General features: G+C 37.5%; 1 protein-coding gene across 1 annotated transcript; it reads left to right on the top strand.

The window, feature by feature from the left end:
• The first annotated feature begins 6,016 nt into the window (after positions 1–6,016).
• Positions 6,017–17,114, top strand: LOC117335723 (E3 ubiquitin-protein ligase Siah1-like). The gene is made up of 7 exons (XM_033895899.1): positions 6,017–6,094; positions 7,456–7,585; positions 7,847–8,011; positions 9,109–9,241; positions 11,642–11,748; positions 13,705–13,897; positions 14,063–17,114. The coding sequence occupies exons 2-7, from the start codon at positions 7,489–7,491 to the stop codon at positions 14,238–14,240; spliced, it is 873 nt and encodes a 290-aa protein (XP_033751790.1). The 5' UTR covers positions 6,017–6,094; positions 7,456–7,488; the 3' UTR covers positions 14,241–17,114.
• Positions 17,115–18,148: the final 1,034 nt, after the last annotated feature.

The raw sequence follows: 18,148 nt of genomic DNA, 5'->3' as shown, positions 1-18,148 counted from the left end.
AAAAAAGCAGGTGAAATTCCAATAGAGACCCTTTATCAGTATTTTAAAAATCTCAACAGAATTCAAGATGGCGACGATGCTAACGATCTTGAGATAAATAACGAAGGTAACAACACAACCCATGACGAAAACGGCGATATACTTAATCGTATTATATCGGAAGATGAGCTTCAAAGCGCTATCAATCAATTAAAAGATAATAAGGCGCCTGGAGTAGACAAAATTTTAAATGAATATATTAAAAATTCGTCACCCGATATGATATCAATGTATTGCAAACTATTTAATGTTATATTTGATACAGGTTTAATACCCGAACATTAGACAATCGATGTGATCAAACCTATTTAAAACAAAATAAAGGAAATTCCGATGACCCCGACAACTACAGGGCTATTACTTTGATAAGCTGTCTAGGAAAATAATTTACATGTTCAATCAATAACAGACTTAATATTTTCGCCGACTCAGTCGGTCTGATATCTAAAAACCAGGCGGGGTTCCGAAAAAAAAAACACTCTACAATGGATAACATTTTTATAATGCATTCGTTAATTTCTCTTTGTTTATCGGCTGTTAAAAAACTTTATTGTACGTTTGTGGATTTCCGTAAGGCGTTTGATAATATCTAGAGAACTGGACTCTGGAAGAAAATGAATAAAAGCGGAATAAAATGTAAACATTTCAAAATAATATATAATATGTAAATCTTGTGTAAACTTCCATTTGGAAACCTCGGACTTTTTCCCTTGCTTAGTCGGGGTCCGGCAAGGGGAAAATCTCTGCCCATTTTTGTTTTCCGTATTTCTTAATGACCTAGAAGAATTTATGATGTCAAAAGGCAGTGTTCCCCTTCAGAATTTAAGTGATGAGATTACCAGAAAACTCCATATTCTTATCGAGGTATTTGTATTATTACATGTATACTCGGATGATACTGTTATTTTCTCTGAAACATCGGAAGGTATGCAAGCTGCTCTAAATGATTTTAATGAATATTGTAAATTATGGAAGCTTGAAGTTAATATAAAGAAAACTAAGGTGATGATCTTTAGTAAATGAAAAACTAAACGGCGACATAATTTCACGCTTAACGATCAAATACTAGAAACTGTAGACTGCTTCACATATTTAGGTGTTACTTTTAAATCGAACGAAAATTTTGTAATTGCTAGTCGTAAGCTTATCGAACAAGCACCAAAGTCCATATTTTCATTTTTTAGAAAAATACGAAGTCAGGCAATTCCTGTTGATTTGCAACTCAAACTTTTCGATTCGCTAGTTGAATCGATTCTGTTATGTGAAGCAAAAATCTGGGGATACGAAGATCTCAAGTCTCTAGAAATAATACATCTTAAGTTTTGTAAAAGAATATTAAATGTTAGATCTAATACACCAAACTATATGATTTATGGGGATTTGGGAAGATACCCATTAGAACTTAAAGTCAAGATGAGAATGTTAAATTTTTGGAATCACCTTTTGACAAATGAAAATAAATTAAGCACTTTATTATATAGGCTAATGTTGAGTTTGAATAGCGGCGGTCAAATGAGATTAAATAATAAAGGCTATATTATGTAAATCGTTATATAAACGGCCCGTTTTTCAAATGTCATACATGTTACAACAACTTGTTAAAATAGAAAATTATTCAAATTTTACATGTTATATACGACCTGTTATAACAGAAATAAGATGATACACGTTGTATTTGGCTCGTTTTAATAGAAAATTAGTAAGATGTTACATGTTGTATTTTGCTCGTTATGAGAGAAAATTAGTGACATGCTACATGTTATATATGAGAGTTCAAGAATGACGTCACCGTCGAATGTTACGCCCGAGTGGACATGCCTATACAGCACAGACGTTTTTTTTCAGTTTAGTTTAGTTTATTTCCGATTGTAGCACACCATATAGGAATAACATATTACATAAACTTACATTACAATTCATTTGAACAAGATGGCGGAGAACACAACCGATATAATTATTATTCATACCATTAACACACTCTCTAAAGCAAGCAAAATAACGAAACTTGACAAATACTGTCTAACGCAATTCAGTTATTGAGTAGAGATATTCTTTTGGACTAAGCATGCATTAGGTATTGACTGAAATTTATTGAAGTTTTAACATTTTTACTTTCATCTAATTCAGTTTACTTGAATAGAGAAGGGCGGCGATGAAAATACGGCTTGATGTACAAACTTCTCAACTCTGAATAAACTGGACATAATAATATAAAATGGGTTTCAACTTCAACTTCCCTTCTATTACATATTACACAGTCTTTGGGCTCTGCGGATACCTTGGTATCTATCAGTTACAACACTTAAATCGTGTGCTTGTATCCTAAACTAAGTAAGTACATTTCTAAATTTAAAAGACTTCGTGAGATACAACTGCAATTCAAAATGATCTACAATATGCTGATATAAAATACATTTAGAAGAAATTTCGAAATTGTTTCTCAACTCTTTATGGTGGCTCATTAGGGCCAAGTATCAAATCTCGTATTATCGCACTCTCGACCTTAGGTCGAAAACGCGAGAATGCGAAAACGCGACCGCGAGGGAGCGAAAACAGGAGATTGCGACAGAGCGAAAACGCGAGAATGCGAAAACTCGACGGCGAGAGAGCAAAAGTATGGTGGCTCTTTAGGGCCAAGTATCAAATCTCGCATTCTCGCTCTGTCGACCTTAGGTCGAAAACGCGAGAATGCGAAAACGCGACGGCGAGGGAGCGCAAACGCGAGAATGCGAAAGAGCGAAAACGCGAGAATTTGAAAACTCGACGGCGAGAATGCGAAAACGCGACGGCGAAAACGCGAGATTTACCTCGCACTCTCGCCGTCGCGATTTCGCATTTTCGCCGTCGAGTTTTTGCATTCTCGCGTTTTCGACCCAAGGAGCATACATAATGATATACATTACGTTGGTTATATATATATATATATATATATATATATGCGAGGAAGCTCCTAATATCGCACAATCCTTTTGGAATCATCTACAGAATTCTATAGACACTGCTATTCAGGAAACCCCAAATATAGTATTAGTTGGTGATATAAATGTCGATCTTTTAACTGTAGAAAACACGCACGTTGTGTATGATATTATCCACACCTTTCACCTAACTAATGTAATCGACAAACCCACACGCATAGGACGCACGAGCTCTACTTTACTTGACCCTATTTTACTCTCCGACACGTGTACTTCTAACTTTTCTGACGTAATTGACATTGGCGATGAGGTATCTGACCATAAAGCGACGACTGTAGAACTGACTGTAGGCACAGTAATTACCAGGACGTTTAAACGAACCATAAGATGTTACAATGAAGCTAATTACGAACTTTTTAATAGTAAACTTGACGATACAGACTGGGTTGATTTATTCTCTACCTCGCACTCCCCAGATGAGTGTGTTAAGTTTACAGAACACGTTTTCGCTCCCTCGCCGTCACGAGTTTTTCAATGTATTTTCTTGAAATTCTTTACACTATAGTAGACAATTGTTAGCTCATTCATTTGATATTTTTAAATACTTTTCCCTGCTTAATGTTCCAAAAATAGATAAATATAAACATGTTGCCCGAAATGTGATGTCACTTTGTTCTTTATTCTTACTTTAGAATTTCATTGATAACTTTTTAAAAAAGTGAAACATGCAATATCTCTTGAATTCAGTAATAGAAATTTATGCAAATATTAGGCCTATCAGAGGAAAGAGCAAATTATTTTTTACATGTATGTGAAATTTCAATAAATTCCATTGAAGTCATAAAAAAATAATTAAAAATTAGGTGCCTAGATCTATATTTTCCATAAAGATTAATTTTCATTACATTCCAAAATCTTACATGTTCAACATTTTTTGTGTGACACACATACATGCACCTTTTTTCTATATTCTGTTCTATATCCTTAAACATAATACATGTATACATTACATGCTAGTGCATATTAGGTCCACTTACCTCATACTAATTCCTTTATAGTGCAGCTTTGTTTGCATTTCCAAATTGGTGTAATCTTTGAAGAACAAATCCATCAATATATCATCCCTGGTATCTATATTTCCATAACAAATAAATGTGATTAATTCTTGAATGTACGGTAGTTTATATTCTTATAGACAACGTTTAAATTGTTAGCTTATTACTTCAGATAATTGAGGTGTACACTGAGGCATGTGACTGTGTATCAGACCTAGGGCTAGGCTAATTAAACCTTTTTTGTTTTGGATTTCGATCCCACCTATCTCCATCACCCACCGACATATAGTCTATATACAACAGGCCTGTCATGATTAGGTTCTATCTATTACCGTATACGTTTGTCATCAAACAACGACGATTTATTCATGAAAACAACAGTATAAAGTCTAACACTTTATACCTTCAAAACTCGAAGCCATTTTATTTGCCGAATCGAATTCGGAAAAGGACCCGATCCTCTAGACTCTTTGAGTTTACTTCCTTACCCGAGGGAGCGAGAGTGCGAGGACGGCCGTTAATGACTAATCTCGCGTTCTCGACCTTAGGTCGAAAACGCGAGAATGCGAAAACGCGATGGCGAGGGAGCGAAATCGCGACGGCGAGAGTGCGAGATTAATTTCGCGTTTTCGCCGTCGCGTTTTCGCATTCTCGCCGTCGAGTTTTCGCATTCTCGCGTTTTCGCTCTTTCGCAATCTCGCGTTTTCGCTCCCTCGCCGTCGCGTTTTCGCATTCCCGCGTTTTCGACCTAAGGTCGAGAGTGCGAGAATACGAGATTTGATACTTGGTCCTAACGAGCCACCATAACTCTTGGATAAAAATATCATGCACCCGTTGTGTGTATGACAGCAAAAAAAAAAAAAAAAAAATATAGGAACACACTTGGTCAACCAGACTCATAGAATCCGAAACTACTAAGCTCATACTTTACATGATACATGAGATTCATTTTACATCTTGGCTTTGCTGCGTTAAGCTCTACAAGTTCATTATAGAATTATTTTAAAAAACAATTATCGGTATTCAGAAGTTTAATCCAATATTTTAAAAGATAAATCTTGCGACTAATTTATAAAGGGAAACGTCCGAGCTCAGAGTAGACCATGGAAGAATTGGCGGTCTTTTTTTTTATACCAAATATGTTTTTAAGAACAGTAGGTGTACTTTCTCTAACTGTGGTGCCGGACAAAATCCCCAAACTTCTCATCCATAGTTCAGTAAACATGAGATATATGTATCAAATAATGGCAATTTAGTTACACAATTTAACATGAATCTTTTTATTTTCCTGTTTAGCAAGAAGTAAGCTATATTTATAAATTAATAAAGTCAGGTTTGTACATGCTTTTGTACTTTGTTGTAAATATATATATGCTTTTGTACATTGTTGTAAATATGTTTTCTGCACATCGGTAAATTTGTGAAGAGAAAGAAGTTGAAAGTTGAAAATATGATTGCAAACTATATGTATTAACAATTAAATGCGGCATAAATAAATAATATATTTCCCATCTATTGAATTTTTCTTGTTCTAGTTTTCTTTGTTATACACAGTGACGTTTTATAATAACCCCTCACCCCCCATCTTTTGTATAGTACTGAACGTCAGTTCATCATAAAAAATATCAAACACTTACCACATGAGGCAAAGGATGATATCACGGATCCAATCACAACACCGCGAAAACAACACGATATATTGTTAGCTTCGTTTACTCACGCTATACAATATTCCGATTAAGGGGCGACAACCTGTACTGAATAAAATTGTAAAATTATATGTATTTACATGTATAGATATGTAAATAACACCAGAAAAGATAATAAAAAAAACACAACATGGGGGGGTCGAAAAGGTACGAATAAGGGGCCGGAACGACTAAGGGGCCGGAACGACTAGGGACGGACCGGTTAGGGGCCGGAACGACTAGCGGGCCGGACTGGTAGAGGCCGGAACGACTTGTACCGAAATATATCCCCTCGGGGACCTCACAGAGCAATGAACGGAAAGAGTACGATGTGTTCCGAAAAGAAGTACACAGAGTCCCGAACGCAAAATTTGTCAAAAGCCAAAGACCTTGGGTAAGAGGAAATTGCCATTTTATGGTATCTTGGAGCTGTTTTGGTCATTATTTTATTTGATATGATACATTTTGTCAAATTTTATCAATTAAGTTTAGTGTATAGTTACAGCCAGTAAACGTTTGTCCAATATATCTCTCTAATAACAGAAACTTCGACCGCCATGTTTTGTGTTGTGTGAAACATGTTGTAGGGAATTTCCAATAATTGTTATCAGTGTGAATTTGATTTCAGCGGGTAGGCTAAGTATCTGATTGTCATCTATCCAAATCAGTGTTTTGTGTCGTTCATGTATGTATAAAGATGACTTTTTTTATCCACCTGGTGAGAAAACATGAATTCGTATTTATACAGTAACTGTTATGGCTACTGTACAACCTGACACTCGACATTGCCAACATTTCATTTCATTGTGACGTGTTTTCGTAGTTTCTTGTCGTATTACTAAACTTACTATCAATACAGACATAAGGTTAGCTTAGTCACTGTCTGAAATTACTAGTAATGTCGTAGTCTCAAAAGAACTGAACATGTCTGTTTCATTATATACATATAGGTGTTTTTTTCTTCTCTGACTCTCATCATGAACCCTTTCCCCAACACATGGCACCATCGATATCATTCACAGCTTTATATAATATTCAGCTCGATGAAGGTGGCCAGTATTTTGGTAGATTAATATACAATGAGTGTTGATGGACAGTTATTTACTTCATCATTGATGACTATGTGTTCATGCATGATCAACTTGATATGCGTGCCGTCGAGTTAATACTCCTGTTATTTCAAAGAGCTAGTCGGCCCGAGCTAGTTCAAAATGAGATTGATAGAGGACTTACACTTTACTGACGTCAGACATATGGAATTTGTATTTGTAGACAGAATAGCAGAAATGAATTACACAGTCACAAAATTAATTAGGCCTATCTTGAATTAATATAATGTAAGATATGTTTATAAAAAATGTTTTCGTACAAAACAGATAAACTAATACCAGGTATATAACTTAATTATAACCTCTGTCAAATGTCAGAGATTGAGTCATGCTTTTCAAATGACAAGTCATGTTTCTACTATTTATATTATTACAGAGGGAAAACATCAGTCCTGCAGGTCTAGGGATCAAATTTATTGTACTGTCATGATATAACTAATCAAATGACTATTTGACCTAGCTTAGTGGTTTCTTTCTATAAATGCAGTGAATTTGTATGAACATAGGCGAAGGGTGCACAGGTAATGGGACATTGCTACCCTGGTTTACAGATCAATTACTTAAGGGAGATGGCGCGGGAGAAAAAGGTAAAAAAAAATGTGTCAAGTTAAGTACTTCCTGATGACAGTTCCTGGTTTATTTGCAGTTCTGATTGGAGAGTGTGCTGTTGACCTCCAAGATGAGCCTGAGTCGACAGACATCATCCTCTGGAAAACAGCGGTCTCACATCCCAGTGGCAGCCAATGGCGGACCAGCAAACGCTGCAGCTGCCCTGGGTAAGTACAAGGCTATGATGATTTGCATATTGATTTGTCAATTTGGTCCAAACATTATATAACTTTTAAAGGTTCCATGTAGAATCTGTCAGCATGCCACATGATAAGACTACGAAGATCGGTGACAATCAGCTAAGTAACACATCTACATCCAGTTGATAGACATTTATTACTGACAGAATTGGGAGACATTCATTATTACCAGAATTAAACATGATATTATAGCTACAATTGTTTGGTAGAACTTTATTCTGATTTCAGCTGCTGCAGGAAACCCCAACAATTCTGACCTGGCCAGTTTGTTTGAATGTCCAGTGTGTTTTGACTATGCCCTCCCTCCAATCATGCAGTGTCAGAGTGGCCACATAGTATGTCAGGCGTGTCGACAGAAACTGACCATGTGTCCAACATGTCGTGGTCCTTTAGGTATGGATGATTTAATCGAAAAGCCTCTCTCTGACTTCGATAAATAATTCAACTTTAACACTACTGAAAAGATTACCGATTCAGTAAGATTTATATAACAGACATCCATCTTAAAAATAGAACATGCTCATTCAAAGGCGGTTTTAAAATTTGAAGGAATGTTCAGTTGGTCAGAGATCTGATTGAGACACCTCACTTGCTTCTCGTTTTGATATGCCCATCAAAGATGGAATATGCTCTGTTATAAGTAGGCGGTATGCATGCATTCAGTATCCATTTTAGATTAACTGATTTTAGAACCTAAACTACTGTGTTAGCTGAGACATATTTGACAACAATTGTTATCTGACTCTTATCGTTGGAGAATTGATACAGGCGTATATTATTGTACAGTGTTTCTCGCCAACGCTCAGTAGTTTATATGGTATATATTTTCCATATTTTGTCTCTTTGGTCGGGCGATAATATCACTGATACTGGTCATTGCAATATGAACATGGAAAACAATATATCGTGGTATGGTTTCAAAGTACCGTTATTTTAATAGATTTGTTGGTTCTTCGTATCCATATCAATACTTCGTAACAGACACATTTCTTTCCTGTGGTGTCAATCAATCAATTCAAATACGTAATCACGAAGCACGCTCCTGTGTTATATGAAATTTTAGACACTGAAAAACAGTTAAAATAAATCTATAACGCTTGAAAATTTGGAATGGGGAAGCAATAGCTACAATCTTCCAAGAATAAAGTAAATATAAAGTTGTCTTAAATCAATTGTTTTATCTTTGTTAGTTGTTTAACTAGAACTTCATGTTGATATACACATAATTTACAAATAAACAAAACCAGAAGCTTGATTCTGATATTATTAAAAAAAGGGATTTCCACGTTCATTTCTGCAAAGGAAATGGCGAGTCAAGTGGCAGCATTTGAAGTGATCAAAAACGGTGGATAATAACATCATACGATATATTGCAATATTGGGTGTAATATCGCAATATGACTTTCAAAGGCAATACCCATCCCTATTGTTTAAATCATATGATAGATTGATATATAGCTGTTTTGTAATGTTACATTCTCTGTTTGTAGGAAATATACGTAATTTAGCAATGGAGAAAGTGGCAAGCACTGTCATGTTCCCCTGTAAATACTCGTCCAGTGGCTGTCCTGTCACGCTGCTACACACGGACAAAACAGATCATGAGGAGACATGTGAATACAGGTACATCAACATGGTCTTATCATTACAGTTAAAGGAGGCAGCTGTTTCATTAGAGATTTCATATAGAGAGGCAATACAAAATGACAAACTTGTCCAAGGGTAAAGATCTCATCGGGGTACAGGAGACAGGTCCTCCTGGGGGGTATCAGGGTTCAGGGTACAGGAGAGAGGTCCCCCTGGGGTATCATGGTACAGGAGAGTGGTCCCCCCTGGGGTATCGGGGTACAGGAGAGAGGTCCCCCCTGGGGTATCAGGGTACAGGAGAGAGGTCCCCCTGGGGTATCGGGGTACAGGAGAGAGGCCCCCCTGGGGTATCAGGGTACAGGAGAGAGGTCCCCCTGGGGTATCGGGGTACAGGAGAGAGGCCCCCCTGGGTCATCAGGGTACAGGAGAGAGGTCCCCCTGGGTCATCAGGGTACAGGAGAGAGGTCCCCCTGGGTCATCAGGGTACAGGAGAGAGGTCCCCCTGGGGTATCAGGGTACAGGAGAGAGGTCCCCCTGGGGTATCAGGGTACAGGAGAGAGGCCCCCCTGGGTCATCAGGGTACAGGAGAGAGGTCCCCCTGGGGTATCAGGGTACAGGAGAGAGGTCCCCCTGGGGTATCTGGGTACAGGAGAGAGGTCCCCCTGGGGTATCGGGGTACAGGAGAGAGGTCCCCCTGGGGTATCGGGTACAGGAGAGAGGTCCCCCTGGGGTATCAGGGTACAGGAGAGAGGTCCCCCTGTGATATCAGGGTACAGGAGAGAGGTCCCCCTGGGGTATCAGGGTACAGGAGAGAGGTCCCCCTGGGGTATCGGGGTACGGGAGAGAGGTCCCCCTGGGGTATCAGGGTACAGGAGAGAGGTCCCCCTGGGGTATCGGGGTACGGGAGAGAGGTCCCCCTGTGATATCAGGGTACGGGAGAGAGTTCCCCCTTGGGTATCAGGTTACAGGAGAGAGGTCCCCCTGGAGTATCGGGTTACAGGAGAGAGTTCCCCCTGGGGTATCAGGGTACAGGAGAGAGGTCCCCCTGGGGTGTCAGGGTACAGGAGAGAGGCCCCCTGGGGTGTCAGGGTACAGGAGAGAGGTCCCTTTGTGGTATCGGTGCACGTGTACAGGAGAGAGGTCCCCCTGGGGTGTCAGAGTACAGGAGAGAGGTCCCTCTGGGGTGTCAGAGTACAGGAGAGATTTGCCTGGTAGCGATTCACTATGGGATGGGGATTCAAAATTGTACAAATGGTGGGGCTAACTCCCTTGGGGTTTGAGGGACGGGGCCAAGAGGGGTCAATTTGGCTAAATTGATATAAACAACTTCTCCTCTGAAACTAAGCAATTGATATTCTGGAAATTTGACTGTGAGCATCTCTTTGGGGTCTGGATTCAAAATCGTACAAATGGTGGTGCTGACCCCACGGGGGGCTGAGGGGCGGGGCCAAAAGTGGTTAATTTGGCTAAATTGATATAACAACTTCTTCTCTGAAACTAAGCAATGGATATCGCTCATATTTGCCTGGTAGCACCCCCATGGGGTGGGGATTCAAAGTTGTACAATGACAGGGCTGACCCCTGGGAAGCTTAAGAGGTGGGGCCAAAAGGGGTAATTTTGGCAGAATTGATATAAACGACTTTTTCACTGAAACTAAACAATAGATATCTCTAATATTTGACTGGTAGCATCCCTTGGGTTAAGGATTCAAAATTGTACAAATGACGGGGCCGACCCCCAGGGGGCTGAGGGGTGGGGTCAAAAGGGGTCAGTTTGGCTAAATTGATATGAACAACTTCTTCTCTGAAACAGCTTATATTTGACTGGTATCATCCTTTTGGGTAGGGATTCAAAATTTCATAAAGGAAGGAACTGACCCCCTGGGGGGGCAGAGGGCGGGGTCAGAAGGGGTCAATTGGTTTAAACAACTTTTTTTCTAAAACTAAGCAATGTATATCACTCACATTTGTGTGGTAGCATCCCTATGGGGTTGCACCAAAAGTCAATTTCATTTCATGGATTAATGTATTTTTTGGCATAAAAACCTCATGTACCCATATAAAATGCCTATGATATATTGACATAGCAATTACCAGTGACAAATATACTTAAGCATCATTCTTGTTTCATATCTCATGAAAACCAGGTGAGCGATACAGGCCCTCTGGGCCTCTTGTCAATAATTTCTGATTCCAGTGCTTGGTTATTTATCACAAGCACAGTCATTTGCTCTACACAGTTTTCTTATTCTAATCACATTAATGACAAAAAATTACCTCTATTCCTTACAAAGCTTGTACAAAAAAATTACCTTGAAAACGGAGAAAAAGTGCTGGAGTTTTCATGTGTAAAATCTATATAAACCATGTTTTAGTGATTCTATCTCTCGTCATTGTTCTTGTTTTCTAATACATGTAATTATCATCTTCGTGTAGACCTTACTGCTGTCCCTGTCCCGGGGCCTCGTGTAAGTGGCAGGGATCACTGGAGCAAGTAATGTCTCACTTGATGCAGCAACACAAAAGTATCACCACACTTCAAGGTATGTTTCAATGGCTCATTCTATTATGGTCAACACTTCTTTTACTTGTTCATTCGCAGTTCATAATAAATTTGTCTCAAGACTTATTGAGGTTTATATCCTCATACACCTCAACATAACTTTATTCAATCCTTATATTTATATTTTTTTGATATTTTTGTATAATATTTTGTCCTTGACTAATAGGGACTTGTGCAAGTCTACCACGAAACTTGCCGAAATGTACGTCATCACTCTTCGTCTACATATGGTTATTACTTTCAGGATTTCTTTTGTGAACAAACTTAATAACAAATTAAAACAAATATTATTTTTAATTGAATTTATTTCATATAAATATGATCACTTTTGAAATGGAATTAAAAAAATATAGTCCCCTACTAAGTACTTTTAGAATGACAAATGTATTCCTACGCAGGACTTGATATAGTTCATTGAGTCTGAATTAAGTGGAAATATAAATATTTCAGTGCCAAATCTTTATGTGAGGCTTGGATCATGGACTCTTAAAATTTTGTTGGGACCAAAAGAAATTCTGGATTAAACATTGAAATCGTTTGCATATTGAACTTATAGTTTTTAAAAAACTAAGGAAAATGATCCATATAAATGCAGATTTATCACTGCCATATCCACAAATCCACTTGTGTTGAAAGTAATTAGGGTTTCAGTTTTTTCATTTAAATAATGTTTAAAAATAAGTGGTAAAACTTTTACATTTTGTATTCATGATAAATTTCTGCGCAACATTACAATTGAGAATTTGTCAGAAAAACAGGAGACATTGAAATGACATTTGTCACGATTTTGTGTATCACTAGATCTATATTATCACTACACTATCACTGTATAATCATAATCCCTTAGGAATTTCGTGATAATCCAATTAAATAAAACTTCTTAATGTAGTTACAATCCACTGGTGAGACAATTCATTATCAGACATCCTTCAAAGTAACCATGTAAACTTCTATTATTTTTGAAGTAAACTTTTTCTCTCTTCATCAGTTGAAGAGTCCCTCACATGGATGATGAAGCAAACATTCAAGTACCCGTATGAAACTGTTCCTATGTCATGTTTAAGTTTTGTATTGAAGCTGTAAAGATTAGTTTTATATGAGACGGGAATAACAAGCATTATAAATCAGCTGTCAGTCTGTCCATGTTAAAGTCATATGAAATGTCTGGTCTAATGACAAAAAATCACTATTTTTTCTCTCGTCATAAGTTACCTATCCTCGCAATGCCATGGATCACATGAACACATTTACTAAAGATTTGTTCACTAGAAGCTGCAGAAACAGTGTTTGTCTCTGAAGTCACATTTATGTTATCCGACCCGGTTTTGTGTTTGGCAAACCACATGTGCTCGCGATCGCTACCCACCATATTTTTCATGCGTAAAGGGAGATAATAAATAAGATTAATTGTTGATTATGGCTGTTAAATGATGTGTATCAGTGTGTTGTTGGGGATTTGTTTACCATGAAACGATTAAATTGATTTGTACCTGTTTTATCTCGTAACTAACCTATCAAGATCCAACCTTTGAAGACTTATGAAGATTCACTGCAGACCTAAAGTGATTAAATTAAAAATTTTACAAATAAATTTTACTGTAAACTGCATGAAGTGTTTCCAGGGCTTTTTCTTACTGGTTTGGGAAAGGGCCTTTTTGTCTCATTTTGGGAAGAAAATTGGTGAATTGGGAAAGATTTTTTCAGGAGTAAACCGCAAATTTTGGGAATTTGGCTGATATATAAAATAATTTTAATTGGGAATGGGGCCCATTAACGGCCCGAAAAGCCCCCAGAAAAAGCCCTGGTTTCATATGTCATCATCTCGGCTGTTTTTATGATTGTTAAACAAACTATCCACTAGACTTGACACCCTCTAATACCGTGGATGAATGATTTTAGTACAAATCTAAAAAAAAATGTTTTTAATGTTTAACAGGTGAAGACATTGTATTCTTGGCGACAGACATCAATCTTCCTGGTGCAGTTGACTGGGTTATGATGCAGTCATGCTTCGGCCATAACTTCATGTTGGTGCTAGAAAAACAGGAGAAAACAGAGGGACAACAAATGTTCTACGCCATTGTCCAGCTAATAGGCACACGCAAACAGGCAGAGAACTTTGCATACAGGTGTGTATATAAGTTTAAACTTTAACAATAGTAACAATATCACATTGTTCTGTTTTGTAAGAAATATAACTCTTTATTTAGAGGACAAGGTTAGAATTTATATCTGTTTTGCATGTGACTTATTTGAAGGGAGACAACTCATAATGAAATTTTGTTTGTTCACAGACTGGAGTTGAATGGCCATCGTCGACGCCTGTCATGGGAGGCCACACCACGCAGTATCCACGATGGTGTACAGTCCGCCATCATAGCTAGTGACTGTCTTGTGTTCGATACAAACATTGCTCAGCTGTTTGCAGATCATGGAAATCTTGGCATCAATGTGACAATCTCTATGTGCTGAGGAAGCTGACTGTGAGAATGCGAGATGTGTGGAAGAGGAGTGATTTGACATGTGAAGGGATGTATTCAATGTGTTTGCGTGGGTGTGTGCCTGTATGTGAGTGGATGTGTTTGAGTGAGGGCGTGTCTGTGTGTGAGTAGATGTGTTTGCGTTGGTGCGTGGGTGGGTGTGTTTGTGTAGTTGGATGCTTGTTGATGAATGTGTGTGCGATGAACTAATGGATGAATATGGTAATGAACAGAGTTATAAACATGTGTGATTGAAAGTGTAAGAAAGAATTAAATGAGATCAAAAAGGGAGAGAACAAAGAAAAAGGACATATAATAATATTGTTTATGTATTACTGTAGTGTCTTGATTTTGCTGGGTTAATTTTTTGACTTTTTTTAAAAAAAAGAAGAAATTATACCTAATATCCCTGAAATAGTTCTATTGATGTGTAGAACTAAGTGTTCTAAAACTGTGTTCTGTTTTCCAGGTTTTGAGTAGAAATAGGGATCAGAATGTGAAAATCAGACAAAAAATACCTTCAGGCAAAACGGGAAATGTACAGTATCAGTGCTTAATTAGAGGAGCAAAGTCAACTACAGATGTTGAAGAGCAGAGATTATATAATATTGTCGCAAAGCTTGAGAATTTTGTACACAAATTAGTGCTGGATAATAGTTGACATAATACATATTTAATGGTCCGATGTCCTAGACATCATGTAAATAACATAACATTAAAGTGGTTTTTCCTAAAACACTTTACTCATTTTTTTGGGTAAACATTTTTAGATACCAAATCATAGATGCATTCAGTTTATAATGTTGAAATAGCAAGCTGTATATTAAGTCTATATGCTATTGTACACATTTAATCTGTGATATGTGTTGGAATTGTCCCCTCTATGGAACATGCTACCTTACACATGATGTCTGTCATTTTGGTAGAAAATTGAGAGTTATCTCCCATTGTTGTGATTTTGGTTGAAGTTTGATTAAAATTTCATAATTTAAAGGGGCATTCCTTCGTTCGGACATCAGAAACATGCCAAATTTCTATTGATAAAATCTATTCTTGAATGAAGATTATATGAGTTTCTGTGCCTACCAGACCTGCCTTTGCTGTAATTAGTTCTACTTCGGATCCAATTGAGAATTTTTATGATTTAATACTTTTAAGCACTTTGATTTCCCTTGAGAATAAAACTGCCGTATTAATTTAAAGATTATGGCTTTTACTACTTGGGAAAAATATACATTTCCCATTAAAATTCATTTTGGAGACACACGCTTTATTCAAACGAAGGAATGCCCCTTTTGAACAGGTATTAGCTTTGCGAAAATCTCAGAGGGCTACCGGCAACATTATTTATTCTGAAGACAAACAGTGCATCTAAATGTAGGGAAATTATGAATTTTTAAATTTTTTATACCAAGCATTTATATTTACAATAGAATGTTTTAAAATATTTGATATTTGAAAAAGGAATATAGTTGAATCACATAGTGGACATCTCAACACAGCCTTCGTTTGCGGAATATCACCACAAAGTGGACATCTCAACACAGCCTTCGTTTGCGGAATATCACCACAAAATTATGGTTTAGCAAAATTATTAATGCTGGGTATCTGGACTTTTAAAGCTTTGTGTTAAGCTCCGTTTCTGAAAAAGTGTTGATGTTATTTCAACCAAACTAGGAACGTGGTTGTATTGTAGTACAGACATCTCAACATATTCTAAAATTACACAAACTTTCCTTTTTTTGGCTGTATTTTTTGGATTAAAAACCTTTGATTTTGAGAAATTGATATAAAATCTGTTATTTTGGTTCTTCAATTGATTTACAAATTAGTCTAGAAAGAGTGATTTTTGGTGAAAAATTGACATATTCGCATGAATTTTTAGAATTAGTGATTTTGCGAAACTCTATCTCTGTTTTGCTATGCATTGTTATTTACACATATCTACAATGTATACAATTCCATTCAAATTGGGGCTGCGGTGGCCGAGTGGTTAAGGTGTCCCGACACTTTAACACTAGCCCTCCACCTCTGGGTTGCGAGTTCGAAACCTACGTGGGGCAGTTGCCAGGTACTGACCGTAGGCCGGTGGTTTTTCTCCGGGTACTCCGGCTACTCCGGCTTTCCTCCACCTCCAAAACCTGGCACGTCCTTAAATGACCCTGGCTGTTAATAGGACGTTAAACAAAAACAAACCATTCAAATTTAATTAGCAATGTTATAATTACAAATGTAATTTGATAGCTATACAAGAAGACTTAGTGTGCTTCCATGTTATGAAATGGAGGGTTTTTGGTGGTTTTTAGGAAAAAGTTTGACTGGATTTTGGAGCTTAACTGACAAAGCTGGACAGATGAGACCTGTAATTCTTGCTTTATAAAACAGTCCTGGTATAAGTTTTTTATAAGTGATGGACCAAGAGGGTTGATTAGGAAGGGCAGCAGAATAGAGAAGTATTTGCAATGTAGCGGGACTGGACTGAGTTGATCATCGGTGACCAGGTAGCTCAATTGGCAGGTCATCCGGCTAGGGATCTGAGGTCCCGGGTTCGAACCCCTGTCTGACCGCTACATTTTCTCCTCTCCTTCTACAGCAATATTACTTTTGAGAAGAATATTTTTGCCATGATCTCTTACTTTTGTATCTGGGCATCACTTGTAAGGGTGATAGAATACTTAACACAATGTGTAAGGTAGCATGCATCCTGGTTTAGTTTATTGTTGTGAAGCGCTTTGTATGTTTAAACCATTATGTCTTTGTGCCGTATATCGTTTGCAGACCTTTCTTTGTAGAACAACTGCTATCTAGTCACTTCTCTGTACCCCCATACGTTCAGTAGTCCTATATTACATTTTTTATAATACTACAAATTGTGTTGTTTTGCTTTCCGTGTCTCTTGTCTCACCTGCAGTGAAAATCAAGATGGCGATGTTACCTTTCTGAATGGCATCAACATTTCAGTATTAAGATCCCTTTCTCAAAATTTGACATCGTGGACATCGAAACACACATATCATCAAGTCAGTTTTCACAATATATTGGGTTCTTGAGGACCAATGGCACTTTGACTTCCTCCAGTGCTTCCTTGAAGAAATGCTTACTTGGGACGTCTTTAGGCTTAAAAGGAGAAAGGTTGAGATCACTTACTAAAAATAGAACAGAAAATACACTGGTAGAATGCATCAAAGAAATCCATACAGAAGCTTTACTGAAATTTTATGATGGAACACTGATATGCAGAAGAAAATTTCCTAAGGTCAAGCTTTCGGTTGCTTTAAACTGAACCTGAGAATGTAATGGCGGCAAAACTGCATTGTAAAAGGCCAAACTGTCTGAAATTATATGATGATACACTGTGATATGCTGATTGTAAATTTCTTAATTTAAAAGTTGTTGAAAAAAAAGAACGAGTTAAGAAACAAACACATTCTTTTCTGACTGTCGGTATACCAGTTCCTCTGGTGATCAACAGACCAGTCACTGACACAAGGGGCCTGTTCGTTTATGACGACAAACCGATTCGTCAGTTTTTAAATGTAAATGTTAATACAGGCCTTGGGAGTCTTTGTCAAGGCTCGTCTGAAAACAATATAAAATCACAAGGTCCATCATTACTTCATAAACGATCGAGCAATACCGTTCCAACTGATCCAACCGTTTGGACCGCAAAAAACGAAAACGGCCAAGGATTATCGTCTGCTAGGCTAGCTCTAATGTGAATGTCCAAGTACTAGTATGTTATTCATTCTGGAATATGGATAAATATCAATTGCACTAAAGAATTAAAATTACTTCAAATGAAAATTCCAGTTATTGACTATATATTTATTCAGATGCTGAATTCTCAGTAATTGTTCCAAATATATTAACACTGCGTATATAGAAACAAAGGGTGGTATA

The sequence above is a fragment of the Pecten maximus genome, chromosome 10 (genome assembly GCF_902652985.1).
Source record: "Pecten maximus chromosome 10, xPecMax1.1, whole genome shotgun sequence".
Classification (NCBI taxonomy): Eukaryota; Metazoa; Mollusca; class Bivalvia; order Pectinida; family Pectinidae; genus Pecten; species Pecten maximus.
The sequence above is the reverse complement of the archived record's forward strand: the minus strand, read 5'-3'. Positions and strand labels throughout refer to the sequence as shown.